Raw genomic sequence first — 20010 nt, 5'->3', positions numbered from 1 at the left:
AATCTTTTACTGACGTCTGAAGCAGCGTGCAGCGCCAGCTCCACCAACACTAGCCTAAGTAAAAGAAATCAAAAGAAGAAAGGGTAAGGCGCTCGGCAGCGCAACAGACACATACATGGCAAAGAGCCTGGTACCTCTGTGTGTGTATGTGCAGTTACTTTAATCATTTTCTTTCTCGTTGGTTGGGTTTCCATCAGACTTGTCTGGAGAGAGCCGCAGCCTTTCAAAGGCTTCTCGTTTGAAAGTGGCAAAGTAACACGGCGGCCGAGCTGTAACGAAAACAAAGAGCGGCTGCCGATAAGGCGATGCGATGCGAGGGGCGGAGACGAGGGGAAAATCATTTTCTTGACAGAGCGGGCGAGACGGCGGTATGTTGCGCTGCGTCTGGCAGCGGGGAGTGCCGCCGTGGCCGCTGCGCTTGCCTAGTTTGCGCGCAGCCTCGCGTCTCGTTCGCGAGACGGGCTGGCGCGTGGCTATTCATAACGTACCGTCGCGTGTTTCTGCGTCGATCTGGACAACGTCTTTCGTGACTGATGCGACTTAACGTAATCTAAATGACAGGTTAGGAAGCTAACGTGTCCGTTCACTTTCGTATAGGTACGCCCACAATGTCATACACGTTGCGCGCGTGTTTGTAGGTCACAATACGACTGAGTGCTTGTGTGCATCGTGAGTATGCGTATGGATTAACTGTTATTTCGATGTGTGCCATGCATGTCTTTTATTTCGCCGGTCGGTGTTACTTTCGTTGCCGATATTGCGTGCCGCACTTAGCGCAAAAGCAACGAGCTGTTCATTCTCTGCTTCGCGGCGTACACGAACGTTTATTGTCAGAGATAGGATTAAGTTATTAAACTGTGATAAAGCGGTTGGCAGAGTTGGCAAGTTGACAAGCGGTCGCAATACAATGCGCTCACGACCCATATTGCAGTGGCTACTTTGTCACTACACTTGCCCTGGTTTTGTTTGGTCCCTCCGCTGAATACAAGGAATCACATTCCTTGTTGCTGGTATTGCCACGACATCATCTTCCTTCATGTAGTCGATGGTCATAATTATTACAAGTTTCGGGCTAGGACCGCCATGGCCCTTCCGTATTAAGTCCAGAGTGCCTAAATTATTGTCGGGAAAATTTTTGTCCATATATATATATATATATATATATATATATATATATATATATATATATATATATATATATATATATATATATATATATATATCTGTCGCTTTTCCTGTCTCTTAAGGTTACGCCTATCACCTATCATTTTCCTTTCCATTGCTCGCTGCGTCGTTCTCAATTTAAGGTGTAACCTTAAGAGACAGGAAGAGAGCAGAGTGGGTCAGGGAACAAACGGGGGTTAAGGACATCATAGTTGAAATCAAGAAGAAGAAATGGATATGGGCCGGGCACGTAGCACGTCGGCAGGATAACCGGTGGTCATTAAGGGTAACTGACTGGATTCCAAGAGATGGCAAACGCGTGAGGGGGAGACAGGAAATTAGGTGGGTAGATGAGATTAAGAAGTATGCAGGTATAACGTGGCAGCAGAAAGCACAGGACCGCGTTGATTGGCGGAACATGGGAGAGGCCTTTGCCCTGCAGTAGGCGTAGACAGGCTGATGATGATGATGATGATGATGATGATGATGAAGATGATCATCATATATCTCTGTCGACAGTGGCATTAGGCCTAATTCTTGTCCATATTTCTGCGTTTTTTGCGACTCAAAGTAGCAATACAGCCTCCTGAGCCCACACCCATCTGTTAAACCTACATTTGTAGGAGGCCGGGGCTGACCCTCAAGACGCTGACACCCCCCCCCCCCCCCAATTGGGGAGTGACCCAGATCAACGTCACGCTTTTGTCCCTAGTTCACGGGATCAAATGTGATTGAACGCGGTGAATCGGTGGCGACGCTTTGGTGTCCCGGCACGCCGCCGCCGCCGCCGCCGCCGCCGCCGCCGCTGCAACCAGCGTGAAGAGATGTGTGGTTGCTTGCCGCGGGGAGCCAGCTTCGATTATCGGAGATCGTTGGTTCGCCTCCGGAATTCAGCGAGGAAACCGCTCGCGCTTGCGAAGGAGAAAGCGATCTCCAATGCGACTATTTCTTTCTCGGAGTTCCGAAGCATTTATTTGACTAAAGGACACGGGCAGCGAGGCTTTTTCTAACCTAGATCGCCTTGTCCGCAGTTTTGTCTCTCTGGTTAGGAGACTTGTTTTGTTCACGCTTGCTGGGTACTATGGTTACGACACAGGCTGCGTGGTTGCCAAACGAGAGAACATTCATGCTTGCTAAAGTAGACGGGTTTCTGTTTAAGGAGGTCATCGTAGCAGTGGAGTTCCACCTAGACCTTCTTGTTTATAGGTGCTCCTTCTTCTGATCTCCTTTGAGAAATGAGAAGTTTATATCTGTTTTGTTTAGCCGTTGTGCGTCAGAACTGCAGGAATCAAAAAATATCATTCTTCCATGATTATTTAATGTACCTGGGCGCAAGAAAGTTGAATGCGAAAATGAATAATTTTGCAGTTAACTACGCAACCGTGATTCCTGTAGAGCGTGCTTCGCCGCAAGTGCACCATTGCTGCAAAAAAGCCGAACCTTTAACACATTTGGGGGAACTTGGGGGAATGGTATGTAATGGTGAATATTACCAGAGCGACGAATTGGGCTAGTTAGTGGTTGTTGATGATTTATTCTTGCACTTCGTATGACGAGGCGGGGACGAGACGGGGACGAGACATGTGGTGCGTCTTGCAGTCCCCGTCTCGTTCCCGTCTCGTAATACGAAGCGCAAGAAGAAATCATGAATATTACCACTGAAATTGTTTTTACAGAAGCTCTGCCCTTTTCATCTCCACAGTATATTGTTCCTAACTGCAATCTTAACACTATTTCTATACACTATACACTATCTTACACTATTTTCTATACATTTACTCTTGCAATGTCGCAAAAATCATATCATTCAGCACTAAAGAGTTAATTCATGAACTTATTAAAGATAACTTGTTCATTTTTATTGCTGCAGATAGAATAAATATTGTCAGAAAATACAGGTTAGCTAGCTGCCCGCAGACAGTTTTGCATAAAATCCCATTCTTAGATTGTGTGGTATGAGTCAGAATTTCTGTTTAGTTTGCAATTACGTGTCGTAGGAACGTCATCAAATATTTTGTATCAGTTTGGCTGCCTCCGCGAAGAATGCTGCATAGCACGACGTATTTGTGACTTAGACTACATTTATTCAAGTGCCACTTTCGGCGTCTACATTACTCTTTCTCTCTCTCTCTCTCTTTTTAACCGCAGTTGCAGATTTTCGGCTACAACTCGGACCTGTACGCCAACATGTCCGAAGCCGTGGAGCTACGAAGGAGTGAGGGACTTGTCGGGATCTCCATCTTGCTCCAGGTATGTCGGTGCGCACGCCTCAATGCAAATAGCTGCGTATTACTTTACAACGGGGAACACAGCAAATCTTTTTTCGACGTCTCGGCCGGGGTCCGCCCCTTATTGAACGTGTCAAAGTCAGTGTCGCGCATTATTGGCGATTTACCCCATAACTCTATATATTTATTCTAACGTTTATTTAGTTAAACAGGGAAAAGAGGGTATGAATGTTGACTTTTGTTCAAAGGTAGCGCCGATAGCGCCATTTCACAGGTTACCAACGTAGCTGGGCTGACAAAACCTGTGTGAAAGAAACGTTTACGTTGTAACATTGCCTGGAAATGTCTGAATAGCTACAATAATAAATAATTACTGGGGTTTTACGTGCTAGAACGACAATATGATTATGAAGGAAGCCGTAGTGGAGGGCTCCGGAAATTTCGACCACTTGGGGTTCTTTAACGTGCAACTAAATCAAAGTACACGGGCACCTAGCGTTTCGCCTCTATCGAAATGCGGCCGCCGGGGCCGAAATTCGATCCCGCAACCTTCGGGTCAGCAGTCGAGCGCCGTAAACACTAGACCATAGCGGCTGGTATCTGAATAGCTATGGTGAACGTAATTGCTCGCCCTTTGTTCTTGAAGTACAAAGCTTACTGTTATGAGAAATCGTAGAGCGGGGAATGTCGTTGTCGCAGTGAAGACAAATTATTTTGTCGCAACGTTTGCTCCAGCGACTTCCCGTGTTTGATTCCTCATATTCCACGCTTTCGTCTTTCCCTGAACCTTTGTGTCGTTTGTGAGCCTTTTTGATGTATCCTAACGTTGGAACCTTCTCGTGCTGCGTTTGCAGCTTTGCGATTCTCTCTTAATGTTATCATCTTCGTGTTGTGCGTTTGCAGCTTGGCGATTTGTCCCAATCCGAACTACGAGTCTTGACGGGCCAGCTTCATCGGATAACATACAGAGGTAAGCAGATGAGGAAGAGCGTGGAAAAGTTTGCTAGTTCGTGCTGCATGGTACATAACAACAAATCATACATACAAACAACGACAAATCTACAGAAAGGAACCACACTTGAATGGGTTTTTCGAGACGTCCTGTTTTCTAACCTGTCGCGTTTGAAACTTAATTACAACCTATTCTGAGCTGGAGCGTGAGTCGGCGCCTGAGCTGCAGATAATTGCCCAGTGTAAATTTCCCCCTGTCTGAAAACATAGACGCACAGGTTACCGCGACTCAAAGTTGTCTCTTCCAAACATTATACGAATCACTGTAAAAAGCTAATCATTTTGAGTGATTTATCGCATTTAATTCGACTGACGCTCACATTTGAAAAACGCTCGCATTTTCAAAACATTTTTTTTCTTCTGTTTCATGTTACAACTAAAACTTCGGTTGCCTTTTGACAGTACATTGTTGGAGACATTATAGGTGAAGCATAAGGGAGCATCTATTCAACAATGGGCTACGTTCATTCATATAACTCCTCTCATCTGTTCCAGCAAGAAACAGTAGTAGATTAAACGTTGCCGTTTGTCAATCATGTATACGCCATTGTCGGCGTCAAGCTTTAATAAGAAAAAAATAAGGATATTAGTAAACAATGTCCACAATGTATGTCGAACGACTCTTGCGAGCGATGTTGTGGCACATAGTAATTATGCGGAATTCAAAGGCACCTTTAATAGACCCGACACGTCACCGCACACAAGTACGGCACTGCGCGGCAAGTTCTCTCGGCTCTCCTGGGAGTCGGGCACTTTCGAGACTGCCGCGTCTGTAAAGTAAAAGCACCAGATCAATCTTCATGTAAAACGTCCGCTGCATTTACGTCGTGCCACAAACAACAAAGGCCCCGTGGCTGTCGTCTTCAAAGCGGAGGCGGCCGCATGAAAAGCCGATAAGTACCGGGCCTGCGCAGATAAATACAACATGTATACACTCAGCGTCATACAACCATTCGCGCTGCGCGCCCGGTACGATTTGGCGCCGGCAAAAAAAGATAAAAAGAGAAAGAAAACGTTAAATCCGTCAAAATAAGCAGAGAATAGGAAACGAAAACGTAAACAAATAAAAGAAAAAAGGAATTGTTAGGGTAAGAGTAGTGGGTGCTCGGCAGCGCGGACTAATCTGTTGACACGAGGGCCCGGGTTGGGAGAAATGACTCGCCGCTCACAGCGCTGGCAGAGCCAGCGCGGGGTCCCAGCGCTGGGACGCGACACGTGCTGTCCTGATTTATGACGACTCGCCAGCGCCTGGGCGTCTGTCCACCCTCCGAACACAAAAGCATCGCGCAAAGAACATGCACAGAGCGCGCACGCGAAGCGACGCAGCAACTGCGAGTGCGCTGTCCTGTTTCCTTCAGCCGCCGATAGGGGCGCCGACTACCAACCTTCTTCAAACAAGCGCCTTTTGTTTTCCGAACTGGGAAGGCGTGCTTCTGCAGGCATAGCATGCACGCGCGCTTACTGTCTCGTGAAAACGAAAAGAACAATGCAGATGGCGGTGTAAACAGCGTTCGAGACCCTCCGTACCCGTTGCTTCTCGTGGGGGCGTCGAAACGTGGTTAGTAATTCGATGGCGTCTTGGCATCTTCTGCTACCTCGGTTACTTGACACATATGAAAAATAAATAAATAAAATAAAAATAAAGACTAGCCGGTCACGTGATCCTGCTACGCTTGGCTGAGTTTTGGATATGAGCTTCCGACTACACGTGACATTGTTACCGCTTGCGCAAGACAAAACGCCGACGGATGCAGATGTGGAAGAAGATAACCCTACAACGCTTCTTCTCTTTTTGTGCATTGTAACTAGGCTTCAAGGATTAAAAATAGGAAAAAAATGTCTTTATTATAGCTATGTACCACACATTTTATCTGATTGGAGAGAGAAGGAGAGAGAGGCAGGGAAATTAAGGAGGCTAGGCCAGGTTGTCTACCCTGCGCTATAGAAAGTGAACTTATATATCTACATTATCTGATTAAGTGCTGCACGCACTTACGAGACATAACATTGCAAATATAGAATCAAGACACGCTTAGAATCGTAGACAGCGTTCTCGTCTGCATCTCTGTCTTTCCACCCGATCTTTATTTTTTTTAGTTTGATGACCCGGTATATTCGTTACTGCTTTGTAGATACTATTCTTTCTTCTTTCTTCGTTTGTTGTCATTCTTCAGTATTCAAATATGCGAGCGTGTAATAACGCATATTCGCGACGACTTGCTTTTCAAGTGGGCAGATTGGAGGGATCGCGCCAAAGAGGGCGCCGCCTGACGACGTGTTTTGCTTTGTTCGATTGCCGGATATTAATGCGCACCGCTCGATGGAACCAGCGTGTGGTGCCCGTGCGTGAATTTGATTTACCGCGGCGTCTTCTTCCCTCCGGCGGCTCGATTGTTCACGCAGATGCAGTTACGCCTGGCTCGTTCAGTTTATGCTAATGATAACGCATGAATTATTACTGGGATTTAATTATTCGTCCCGTGAGCCGACTCGAAGTCAGAAACACAAGGCGCGTCAGTTGCGTCAGTCGATGAGACAACCCGATGGCGGTAACATGCAGTGATTTCATAATATATTTTTATTCTGACTATTTGTTATTATTATTATTATTATTATTATTATTATTATTATTATTATTATTATTATTATTATTATTATTATTATTATTATTATTATTATTATTATTGAGTGCTCTTCCCCTGTGTTTCGTATTAATTTAAGTAATCGTATTTCATGTTTTATTAACTTCTACGTCAGTATCATTGCTTTCTTTTTAATGTGTAAACCCACTTCGGCAAGTATCATGGCCAAAATTGATATCTAATCCTTAACATAGGACTTTGTAATTCGAAGATAACTTGAAAATTAAAAAACGTTGTGACATAGGAACGTTAGAGCATTGTAAATGTATAGACCGTTGCATCGGGCGAGCAGGACCGGACTGGCAACCAGCGCTTTCCTCCTTTCTGGCTTCTGCGCGACGGCGCGGAGTGTGCGGGCTGGTGCTTGGATTGGTGGCGTTTTCGAACAATTTTTGCGTGTTTTAGGTCGACCTGCGGATTTTGTTCTCTTTTATTGCGATGTGAGCCAGCGAAAGGTCAACAGAAAACCACCGTGCCGTTATTGGTTGTTCTAACGACAAGAAAAATAAAAAAAGGAAACTGCTGTCTGAATAAGTATGCGACGTGCATCACCAAACGCGGAGTGCTTGCGCTTGTGCGCACTCTTCAAGGTACATCGTTTACATCGGGTGGGGGGGGGGGGGGGGGGGGGGTATACCGCCGCCGTAGTTCCGCACGACGGATACCAACGGCACAGAGTCGTAGTTGCGCGAATAATAGAGACAAACTTCGGAGCAACACAGTCTATATAAGGACAGAATTGTGGTAGGCGCGTTGCTTATAAATCTACGGTGCTTGTAATCAGCCAAGTCATTTTGAAAATACTGCTTTATTGTTAAATTCGACGCTCTGACTTACTAATGTTTGAAGTTTGAAAAACAGGGCATAGACGAAAACATGCTCTATTTTAGGAAAAAGACCTAATTCCATTCCCATTCCATTCCTACAAGCGTTGTCCCCATTCCATACCGGGGTCGCGAAAATGTGGAATGATTCCGGAGTCATTCCGATCCGGAGTGGCAACTCCGCAACACTGGTTTGGTCCAACAATTAGCTTCGTAGCTCGGCTTAACACGGTGATCGCTGCAGTTGATGTATACTGGTATTAGCACAGACGAAAAATCCCTCACTTCGCAGTGGGGTAACCGGCATCATGCATTTAATTATTGCTCCGTACCAGCCTTGTAAAACCCGAACATTCAATGCACACTAGATGAAAAGGACGTGGCGAGATCTTTGTCGTGAGGTTGCAACTTCCGTAAGACAGTGGGGTGTATCGTATACGACGAGCGATATGAAAGCCGAATAGTAAAAAAAAAACAAAAACAAAAAAAAAAGAATTCTGTCGGTCCGTGTGTAGAACAACTACCTCAGGAAGACAAATTTTTACGTGATCAAGAACCGTATCCGACAAGTCGCGCAATAATTTACAACATAGTTAATTATCTTCAAAGCGCGATATAAAAACCACGTTGTTACGCTTGTCTAGTGTTTATTGAACTGCCCATTTTGCTGCTTAGCTTTGCGAACGACAGCAAGAATTTCGCAAGAACAGTACATCTGGTATACGAAGTTATAGAACAACAACAACAAAGCGCGAATCACATCCGATGCCGATCAAGGGATCGAGCCCGGGCGCGCTTCGTGCCTCAACGGCAGAAGAAACTCTGTAACCATCTTCATCTTATCGCCGCCGAAATCCAATCAAATATCACGACTCTTAAAAGAAAAAAGAAATAGAAGCGCGCCGGCATGTCAACGTTAGCATCGTTTTTATATGTACCCGCACATCCCTGTACGCAGCTCTAACTTCGTCCACACTGGTGGGAAATAAACGAGCGAGTAAGAAGCGGTCACTTAAAAGTGAAGAAACAAGATAGGCAACTGTTTGTGAGCAACAAACACATGCCACGCCATGAAATGGAGACTGCGTGTTCACGCACGACCGCATGTACGAGTGGTAGTTGGTGCGACAGCATAAATACACTGTGAATGAAAAGAAATAAAAAAAAATCCATTGTATACCTTAAGAGTGGCGTAACTTGCTTGCTCTGCTAGGACGAGTCCAAATATTTGCGTGGTTTTCCAAAAGAGAGTGCCGAAAATATATCACATCGACCACTTGCAACACGTCCGCGCCGCCGTATATTAACATCATTGACTCTCAACGGATGAAACCTCTTCAGGACGTCTTACAGACTCATTTTCTACGTAGACCTCATCTCTCAATACGAAATTTTGCGCGCCAGAACGAAAAGAAAAAGAACCGACTGCAGCTGCAGTCGCACGCATACCTTCCATACAAACGCGGAGCTTCGCACATGTCTGTGGGTTGCCAGACCAGAGACTTGCCCGCTAGGCAATATGGCGGCACCCACGAAAAAAAGGTCTATATGATTGGTGAGCTAACTATAGGCGGTCATTAAATTTTTTTTTAATATAGAAAGTGTGGTCATGCTTCCCATGAGATTGCGTAGAAATCTATATGAAATATACATAGGAAGCATAGCGGTATGTATAGGAATAAGGACTCGAACCCACGACTTCTATGTATGTATGTATGTATGTATGTATGTATGTATGTATGTATGTATGTATGTATGTATGTATGTATGTATGTATGTATGTATGTATGTATGTATGTATGTATGTATGTATGTATGTATGTATGTATGTATGTATGCATGTATGTATGTATGTATGTATGTATGTATGCGGCTCTTTGATTATTAAAAAATTCGGCTGAGGCAGCTAAATGCCGTTATTGAAATATGCTATAAAAAGAACAATTAATTGCTAAGTAGACGTGGGCGTCGCTCGACCAGAAAAATCTCGCGGTCTCACGGTACTTCTGACAGGAATCGTTCTTTCGTTTTTTTTTTCACGTCAAATAATAATAATACCGGGGACAGCGCAAAACAGCGGACGCATTTATCTCGGAAAGGCATTCTCCTTGTGAGAAAAGCCGAAGACAAGAACAGCTGCGCAGCCCTGACATGTCTAGAAGACGCCTGCCAGCTACGCCGAGCGGGCTGCGCTAAGGCGACACGAAAGAAACGGCGTACGGGAGATGTGGCCGATCAAGTTTAAGCCTTCAATAGCGGTCCTCACAATTCAGCCGGCTGTCAGCGCCATCTGCGGCGAAGGTTTGTCCCAGCGGGTGATACGAGTCTTATTATATAGCTGGTAACCCCCCCCCCCGCTTGTTCTTTTTTTCTTTCCTTCCCCTCTAGGCACACTTTTTTTAGCCATTGTCTGCGTTCGCTTCGCGTTTCCTGAGAGCCGCAACTCGTTGGCTACACGGCTACTTGGAATATTGTTCCTCCATTGTTCCCTGTTTGACTGGTTCAGTGTTTTCTTTTTCTTTCACTTTTTTTCTTTCTTTTTTCGCAGAAGCTGTTAAGGGAATTTCCAAACCACTGTTCATGCCACGGCTTGCGACGGCGTGGGCGATATCAAATGTAAAGTCCGCTTAATGTTGTATTTTACATTCAATATCCCAGATATAAATATCAATATAAATGCAACGCAACGTTGAACTTACACTCACAAGCCCCGTGGGTACTTTGAATTGTAATGGTCAGCCATTAGAAAATAAGTTTCCGTTTCTGCATATCACTCGAATAAAGCGCGCGCGCTGTGTGTGTGTGTGTGTGTGTGTGTGTGTGTGTGTGTGTGTGTGTGCGCGCGCGCGCACACACACACACACACACACACACACACGGATGCGCACACACACACACACGGATGCACACACACACACACAGCGCGGATGTGATTATAACAGTCATTTCAACGCTGTTTATCATGTAGCGTTGGTCGTGCTGGGCCTCGGCGCAAATGTGTCACACCGGTGAAAGGAGAACTCAACACTGGACGCCGGCAGAAAGGGGGCGCTCGGGAGATGCGTATGGCTAATAAATAAGTGAAGAGCCCTCAGGGCGAGACATTGCTTGGCTTCTAATGCAATCTGGCGTGCACGACATTGCAGTGTGTCACTTCGTACCTTCTGCAAGGGCGTGGCCTACTCTCTAAGATTGGGTTTAGGCACGTGAGTGTGGTGTTGTGGGAACGATATTTGCTCAGAGAGGGGCGCAGTGGCGTACAATAATAGTAAGGAGCGCCGGCAGGCATACCCCGAGTACATTGCGAGGCGTAACATTCTCGTTAGGCCATAAGCGATTGAATTCTGGCGTTTGGGAGCCTGTTGGACGCTAAGCCGCTCAATGCATGAGACAGGGACGGCCCGCGTCTATCTTCCGATCGTAGTATACTGCACTCTTAAGGATTCTACCCAATTTTCTTCTTTAAAATCGTCGTCTAAGGTGCGGGGTGTGCTAGCAATTTATAATTTCTGTACAGCTCAGTTTTCTGTATTTTTGACTGCCAAAGCAAAGGTTACATCTGCCGTGGCCTTCACCGTACCTGACATTTTTGTTAGTTCTATTTAGGTAAAACGAATTCATTCGTTTAAGTGACCTTCCGAAGAACCCCATCAATTTCTTGAACATCAGCCTACTGACTCACGTCCTGATGCATTACCAGCTCTACACGAATGGCTGGAGTGTTACATTGTTGTTTCCCTATAACTGAATCACCAATATGCCTAAATTAATAGAAATAAAAAGAAAAAAGCACGAGTCGCAACGTGCGCACCTGCACTTTATATTAGTTTAGTCCGCATAGCCTTTAAGCTAATTTGAAGTGACTTGGAATGCAAGACTGTAACTGGACAAGGACTACGAGAACACAAAGACAAGTACATACTAGACCAAGTAACGTGACTCACCAACTCGGCCAATCAACCATTTTGAAATTACTATTAAAATAATGTGCGGCGTTGTGTTTCCGCACACTAGCACGCGCTGAAAACCGGGATTGAGATATCATGGCCGAGCTACTGAAGATAGCGCGAATGCGTAAAAGAACAAGAAGAAGAAGAAGAAGAAAAAAAACATCGCTGTAGGGGCAGCAGTGGTGCGTGTCGAATTCTCGCAACTGCTGAACCCTTCTGACAGTTCCGTCCACGCGTCTCCGAAGTCTCGGTCAGGCAGACGTTGTGATGAGAAACTCTTAGTATGCATGAGGGAGAGCACCGGCCGCCTACACAGCGCGAGGAGGAACTCTTCCGTGGATGAGGTATTAAACTGTTTCGAGGCAGCGCTACAGCGTGAATTTTAATGAAGCCGGATCGCATGTGCGCGGATCGATGGGCGCGGCGGTGGCAGCTGCCGAGGAGATTCGTTAGCCGTTCCCGCTGCCTGCACGGCTTTCGGCCGTACACCGTTCTCCACCTGCCGCATGGCACCGATCTGAACACCCACCCACCCCCCCTCTCCTTTCCCTGTAGTCGAGCACTTAGTATCGGTTTCGAAGCTCGCCTATGCAGCAAGCAACCCGAGCGCTCACCATGGTAGGGCTGACTTCAAGGTCTGAAACGTAGTGATCCGGAAAAAAAAAAAGTCCGTGACACGTAAGTAGACGCACCCCTGTATGGTGCCGTTGACGCTTGCCTAGCACTGCGTGTTGACGTCACTACACGAAATTTGCCTTCGATAAAATGCGCGTTTCAAATTTCGTTGCTACACGCATATGTGCTGGACGCCACGGAAGGGACAAAGTTATTTCGGTAAGCTACGAATAAGCACGGGCTCACATGTGCGAGATTACTACGTAGCACAACACCTAGGTATGACGTAGTCATGGTGGTGATAAGACAGAATATACTGCGGTCATTCGCGTACATACATTATACGCCTGACAAACAATGTCATTTTATTTCTCCTCTTTCAAATGAGACGACTATACAAATCCGCGCCTGTACTGTCCGCGACACGGGCTTGCTCGATGCCACGCTTCGTCCTTCGGCATGCGCTTACAATGTTGTATACCGTTAGTATGGCTACAATGCCTGATGCGGTCACGTTACATGTCACAGATGATACCGTAAACGCCATACTTCTAATTCTGAAGTCCTTCTACCTTTCCCCTTGACCTGGTCAGTGAGCACGACTTCATCTTCACCACGTTACTTCACGAGATAAATTACCCTTGAGCGATTCATTCCGGTGTGCCTCTTTTGCGAAAAAGACTCGCCGCATACGACTATGTAATGCTAAACGCCTCCATGCTGCCTCTTCGTAGAGGTGACAGATGAAATTAAATTGTGATGTGTTACGTGCGAAAATCATGACATGATTGCGAGGTGCGCCGTCATGGTGGGCTTCGGATTAATTCTGACGTCTTGTGGTTATTTAACGTTCACCGACTCCTAAATACAGAGGCTTATTTTTTGTATTTCTCCCCCATCAAAATGCATTTGCCACTTTAGGGGGTCGAACCTGCTTCCTCGCGCTGAGCAGCGCGAGAATTCAGCGCTAGGCTACCACGGCAGGTACGCAACCTGCTGGTGTGCTCAAACTACGTCTGCCATCTTCAGAGATTTTATATTCATACATGTTAGCATACATTAGCCGCGGTGGTGGCGCAGCGGTTACGGTGCTCGGCTGCTGACCAGAAAGTCGCGGGTTCGATCCCTGCCGCGGCGGTCCCATTTCGATGGAGACGAAATGCTAGAGGCCCTTGTACTTAGATTTACACGCAAGTTGGAGAACCCCAGCTCCTCAAAATTTCCGAAGCCCTTCGCTAATGCGTGCCTCATAATGCTATCGCGGTTTTGTCATGTAAAATCCCAGATATTTTGCCTATATTTTGGACTTTCGCGCCGCTTAGCGCAGAGAATGACACTATCGGAAAGTGAACAGCTGCTCTAGGCGAGCTTATTTCCTCACTGCTGTATTGCGCAGCAACGAGGCTGATTTCGTTAAAATTTCCCTTTGCCAAAATTACGCCCCAAAAATAGGTCCGTTCTTTCGAGTGCGCGTGCTTCTTTAAACAAGAACGAGCAGTGAGCAGTTAGTTACTCGGGTACTCTTTGCCGGCCCGAGATTACGTGTCACCTGCAGCGGCGGCGGATTTATGGTTCAAAGAAAAAAGGGAGACCGTTGAAACGGGGGACTCTCCTCGGCTACCTAATTGCCCGACCAAGATTCACGGCAAAGCGGCTACGTCGCGCTGTACAGTTTTGCGAACGTCCAAAGGACTATAGGCGTTCGGCTTCGCGATGCTCTAAGTGCATGCGTCTCCGTCAAAGAAGATTCCGCGCGCTTCCCCTCTCCTGAGCTTCTCGATTATTTTGAGGCGGTACGTGCGGCGTCTGTAAGCTTAGCTGGAACAGGACTCTCTCTCTCTCGCCCCTCTTCCTCCTTTATTCTTCTTTCATCTCGTTTAAACCCCTTTAGAAGGCACTTTCTTCCATTTACCCTAAACGATATACCTCGTAAAGAAGAGCAATTGATTGCCGTGCGCCCTACGCTTCCTCTTCGCGCGCACCTGACGTCTCCTTGTTTGAAGAGCGGCCGCCCGCGGCCTGCGTTTGACGGGCTCGAGTCAGGCTGTTTCAGTTTTTATTCGAGAGATCAATCACGCGCCAGCTATGTCGGCGCCCGCCTAAACGCTGCGAAGCCTGCAAGCACATCATGTACGTTTATAACAGCTACGTTCTTCAGTGATGCTCAACTGCCAGTACTCAGATATGAGAGGACGCTCCGGGCGTTTGCTACATTCATATCCCGACTCGTTACGAATGCGGACTATGTTCCATCTCACAAGCTGGTTGCAGCAGGGTGGATGCTACGAGTCGTGCGGCGACGGTATAGTGCGTTCATTGTAATTTTCTTCCTTAATCTAATTGCTACAGTAAGTATTGTTGTGCGTACTTCTGTAATGTAAAATCAACTATAGAATAACAGAGAGCTGAGCTAGTTGGTAAGTACTCATTCTAAAAAGACAGGGCGTGCAAACACGGACACAAGAAAGAAGTCAGGACACCACAAACGCCGACTAACAATTGAAGAGACGCACAACGGCGGAAAAGAGAGAAGGCACGAAAACTTATCTGCGCATGCCCATGCAATAGGCGAACCTATCAATCCGGCACGCGTGGAGGTCTACGTGGAAGATAACTGTTAAGGCATTTGATTTCATCTTTATGAAATCAAATGCCACGGCTGCCAATAGGCTAGGTAAGATTTGTGCCGCTGTGCAGAGGAAGAATGAGCGAGTAAAAGACAAGAAGCGGACCGATATTCGTTTCGTTAAACACACCAACAAATTCACTGATTGCCGTACAAGTGTGGTGTATAAGGTTCCTTTGAGCTGCGGCCGCTTCTACGTAGGAGAGACGGGCCGCTGCATTAACCAGAGATTATTAGAACATAGAAGATCACTAACCGGAGGCTCACCTTCTAATCTATCGTTGCATTGTCGAGATTGTAAGTGCGCGCCAAAATTCGATGAATCCCCGGTTTTGTACCGACATAGGAATGAAGAAACGCGTCTGATGATTGAGGTATGGCATATCGAGAATAGCGGTAGCGCATGCGTGAGCCAACCGTCGATTAACTTGCACAAAGATGAAATCAAATGCCTGAACAGTTATCTTCCACGTGGACCCCCACACGTCCGGATTGATAAGTTCGCCTATTGCATGGGCATGCGCAGATAAGTTTTCGTGCTTTCTTTCTTTTCCGCCGTTGTGCGTCTATTCAGTTGTTAGTCGGCATTTGTGGTGTCCTGACTTCTTTCTTGTGTTCGTGTTTGCAGGCCCTGCCTTTTACAGCTATAGAAAGTATTCGTTGTGATTATTCTAAAATACTTGGCTTTACTATTGCATTGCGCGTGCGCCAGTTCAATGTGGAGGTCACTGAAGTGAATAGTAAGGTATGGGACAGAAGTTATGATTTACTGCGTCATCATGTACACTACAAGCCGGAGCATAATTTTCTCGTTATAGTTATGAGACTTTTAGCACTTACCTCGAGTGGGAACGTTTTAAAGCGCTACAAAATGTGTAAAAAGAGAGGCGCCGAAATCATAACATGCAGCGGGCCGCTCCCTGTTATGCAGTGTATGAGAAATAATCAGCACTTAGAGACATTGACTTTCGAAATACATTCAGGCACTCTGATGGAGCTTATCTGTGATAGAAAAAAATGCACTTCTGTGGATTTTTATCTACTTTTCGTCCAGCGTTCAATTCCTGAAGAGGAGCACCTCGCGAAATAAGAAAAAAAAACACAAAAGAACACTCGTGACAAATTTCAGGACATTGTGTGAAGAGCGTAAAGTTGCCGAGATACGTGTACTGTCATCAGGGCAAGCTATTTCAGTAGCTCCCAAAGTAACTCCGCGTAGAAGGTTGCCTCGATCCTAATGTCTACGGGCTTACATTCGAAAGCTTCCAGAACGCTGTGCTTTTTATCCAGGCTGTGTGAGCACGGTAACCTGTGAGAAGTAACATTCATGGCTAACCACCCTGCCTACACTTTTCTGACGTGGATAGACTGTTTAACGCGCGTGTCACTTATGTGTGTCGCGCATTCGCAACGCGCCAGGCGCGATTCGTAAGCTGACACCCTGTATGACAAACCAACGCGCTGATGTCTAGCGCCGGCGTATACTGGCGCATTGCGCAACATTACGCGGTTACAGTGGTTTCCTCTTGATGATTTAGTTGGCGGGGCCGCGAAGATAAGAACTTGCCTTACACAACTCGCATCAGTGCACATGTATAGCCCGAAGGCTGTGGTATTGGGAAACTCTTTCGCCACCGCACTGACCACAAAGGTAAGCGAGGGAGTATTTTCGCAACGCGCACGGGTGGACGGCCCACGAAAAATAGTTGAAACAAGTAGATGTATAAAAAGAAGAAAAGCGAAGAAGCACTGCACGTAGCTTGCCAAGTTTCGAGAAAAGAAACTGCAACATTCCGAATAGAAGGCAGCGTAGGGAAGCATAGGGGCAGGGCAGATGAGATTCGAGAAAAGACAAGCTGTAAGACAGTAAACATTACTGCGATGAATTCGTTTTATTTTTACACGGCGTGCGTGTACATATACCAACAATCGTCTCTAAATTTCTGACCCTATTCTGGCAGAGTTCGCCTGAAAGAAAGATGTGGAGGTCTTCTCCGAAACCAATAAATTTTCACTCGCATTTTTCATTGCTGGAAATAACTCTGAGATTATTTCCTTCGTGTTTTTACGTTGCTCTTTTTTTTTTGTCGCAGCGATAACGCTTATTACTTGTGGCTCGCTCCTCTACGTGATGGAAAGATCACAGAAAGAGAGATAAATCCACGCAGAAAAACTACTAAGCGTTACTGCTAGCGTAGAGGGGCCCCACTGATGATAAGGAAGAAGGGTAATCACTTCCGTACAAGGCTGTTCGCGTGATACAGCGCTGAATCTGTTTTTCATCACCTTCGCCGCTGCACGACCATCGCACTCTAAAACGACCACTTGAATACACTATTATTCTCCTCGATTTTTCCTTTCACTTTCTTTTTTTGCAGAATCGGCGCAGAGGGTGGCAACGTAAGAACATTGCGTAAGCCCTCTGAGCGTAACACCAATGTCAAAGTGCTGTCAGCGTGACGTTATACGCTTTTTAATGCTTATAAGACGTTCACACGATAGTTCACAGCTTTGTTTCTTTTTTTATTGCGCGAAACAATTTTGGGCGATTTTTCAAGATTTCTTTTTTTTTTAACGCAATACACAATTTCAAGAACAAATCTGACACTTGTTCGTGCAACCCATCATTTTAGGGAATAATAATAAGAAAAGAAGTGCTCGGGGAATGCGGATTCCGGCGATGACCTCACCCTGAGTTATACGAACGATCCACGGTCGCTGGGGCTTCGAACGCGTGGAGCGGACGTGCGACGCATTCCACATATGAGAACTTGGCAAGCGTGTGCGATAAAACTTACGCGCAGGCGCGAACGCAACGATTAAAAAACCCATAAATATTGATCAGCCATATACAAACGCCAGGTTATGTCCTATATTCAGAAAATGTAGGTATCTGTTCACCGTTCGACATCCGATGAGAGCGGCTTCCACACGACGCGCTGAGTTGCCGAAACTTTTCGTTCAAGTTTCTTCGTCTCTTTTGTTTCTTCTGTACTGGCCGCTGGGCGCATTTTCGTTATTGCAGTGTCTCGTAAATGAAACAAGTGCTTGCCTTAGCCGAACTTGCAGATTGGCGAAAGTATAACCTAAGGCGGTTCTTCTTCCTGTGTTGTATAGCCACGAACCTTTCAATAACAATCTGCTTATTCGGCCGTCATGTCGATCACGGCAGATAGACCAGCCGATTGAACTGGGGTATCCTGATGCCGCCCGAGCACACACAGGATTTGTTTACACAAAAACCACCACTGATTGGAACCACCTCCTCGCCACCATTGTTGCTGTAACTTGCCCGAAACACTTCAAATTAGCTGTCCTTGCACAGATTTGTTCTCGCACCTCTTATCTGCAATTTCCTGGAACAATCGGAAGTAATTAATTACGTTAAATAATTATTATTTATAATTGGAAAGAAATTAGTGTAAGGACGGGTATAAGTTTCACGGATACAATGTGCACATTTTCGCGTAATGTCTTCGTCCCTGGGCACTTCCAAAGTAGATGCATGGCGGATGTCAGCTGCCGACGACGCAATAGCTGAACTCTTTGGACAGTGGTCGTTGTCTTGATATACAGCTGAACTCGGATACAGGTGATGACTAACGTAAACGCTGAGCCGGACCGGATAGTCTGGAGGTGTTCGTGTACCTGAGAAAGACTGCGGGCAAGTGAACAGCGATGTGCAGGAGTTCCTCTTGGTATACTTGTCCGGACCCACGGAACGCTGCTCTCCTCGCCTCAGTTCACCTCTCCCTCTTCTCGTATTTTCATTCCACCATTTTTCTACGCATGAACTACGAGTGGTGCTTCCTATTAGGATTGTAGAAACCGCGGCATTTCCTTATACTTCGTGCACGTCCTCTGTTTGGCGACCGTTAAAACCGCGTCGCTTCATTTCATGTGAGTTACATTTCTGTGTCGTGCTCGGTGCGCCACACAAAAGTAACTAGGTTCTGCGGTTGCACACGCGAAAACCATGATTATGAAGCACGCCGTAGTGGGAAAGGGGGACTCCGTATTAATTCAGGTTCATTTCAGTTATCCCTATCAGGATCAGGTTGTTTTGAGTTATCCCTATTCTTTACCGTTTGAATTCGTCACGACCAAATGAACACTTCCCTCTCAATAAAATAATGCTCCTAGTTTACTTATCTGTGTTTTGGTGACCAAACATATACAGACTTACCCGATTTCGCAGTCATCGTCGCAGTCATTAACGATGCAGCCACCACACGTATCTACGCGTTCAACTAACGTTAGTTCTCTCGCGACTCTCCGATACTCCTCGTCGTTACGTATAGGGTGCAAAACGCAGCGCTTCCACTCCAGGAGAGAGGCGCGACTCGCACCACGGTGCCAGCCGCTCTGTAGCGACTGGAGGGGGGAGGGGGGGGGGGGCTCGGTATTCATCAATCATAGCGGCGCACGCGTTTAGTCGTCTGTAAATGCAGCCGACGGCAAAATTCCGAAATGTCCTCCTCCGCTGCCAAGCTGCCGAGGCTGGTATAACCCTTGCCGCCTCGCCCTCCTAGCCCAAGCTCACACGGCATTTTCTCCGATCCTTCCTTCTTCCCCACTGCCACCGGCGTTCCGCGTTCTTCCATCCTTATTTAATTCGTTTATTCGTTATTTTTTCTTTCGTCCTTCGAGCTTCTGCAACGTCGTACACTTTACAGACGACCGCGGCGGACGCGCGCAGTTCAGCGCCGGAGGAGGATTGCCCGAATATATACGACACCCCTCCGACAGTACAGCAGGGGGCACATGGGAGAGATTTTCGTGAGCTGCTGAGACGAGAAAGAAAGAATAAAGAAAGCGAGAAAGAGCTTAGGGCAGAATCGAGAACAAAGCGTATTTGGTTTGGTAGAGACAAAGGGCTCAATAAATTTAACTCCCTCGCCGTCGCAGCCATTTGTGTTTAGCGCCCCCTTTCCTCCTACGACCCTCCCC

The 20010-nt window shown here is 46.4% G+C and overlaps 1 protein-coding gene across 1 annotated transcript in view; it reads left to right on the top strand.

Annotated features, from left to right (window-relative positions):
- Positions 1-20010, top strand: part of LOC119383461 (putative carbonic anhydrase-like protein 2) — a 167844-nt gene that overhangs the window by 131134 nt on the left and 16700 nt on the right. The window contains exons 5-6 of the mRNA XM_037651587.2: positions 3313-3414; positions 4296-4362. Of these exons, the coding sequence (XP_037507515.1) occupies positions 3313-3414; positions 4296-4362 (169 nt within the window). The remainder of the gene's footprint in view (positions 1-3312; positions 3415-4295; positions 4363-20010) is intronic.

This window comes from Rhipicephalus sanguineus, chromosome 2, assembly GCF_013339695.2.
Source record: "Rhipicephalus sanguineus isolate Rsan-2018 chromosome 2, BIME_Rsan_1.4, whole genome shotgun sequence".
Taxonomy (NCBI): domain Eukaryota; kingdom Metazoa; phylum Arthropoda; class Arachnida; order Ixodida; family Ixodidae; genus Rhipicephalus; species Rhipicephalus sanguineus.
Note: the sequence above shows the minus strand (reverse complement) of the source record. Positions and strands in the feature narration are given on the sequence as shown.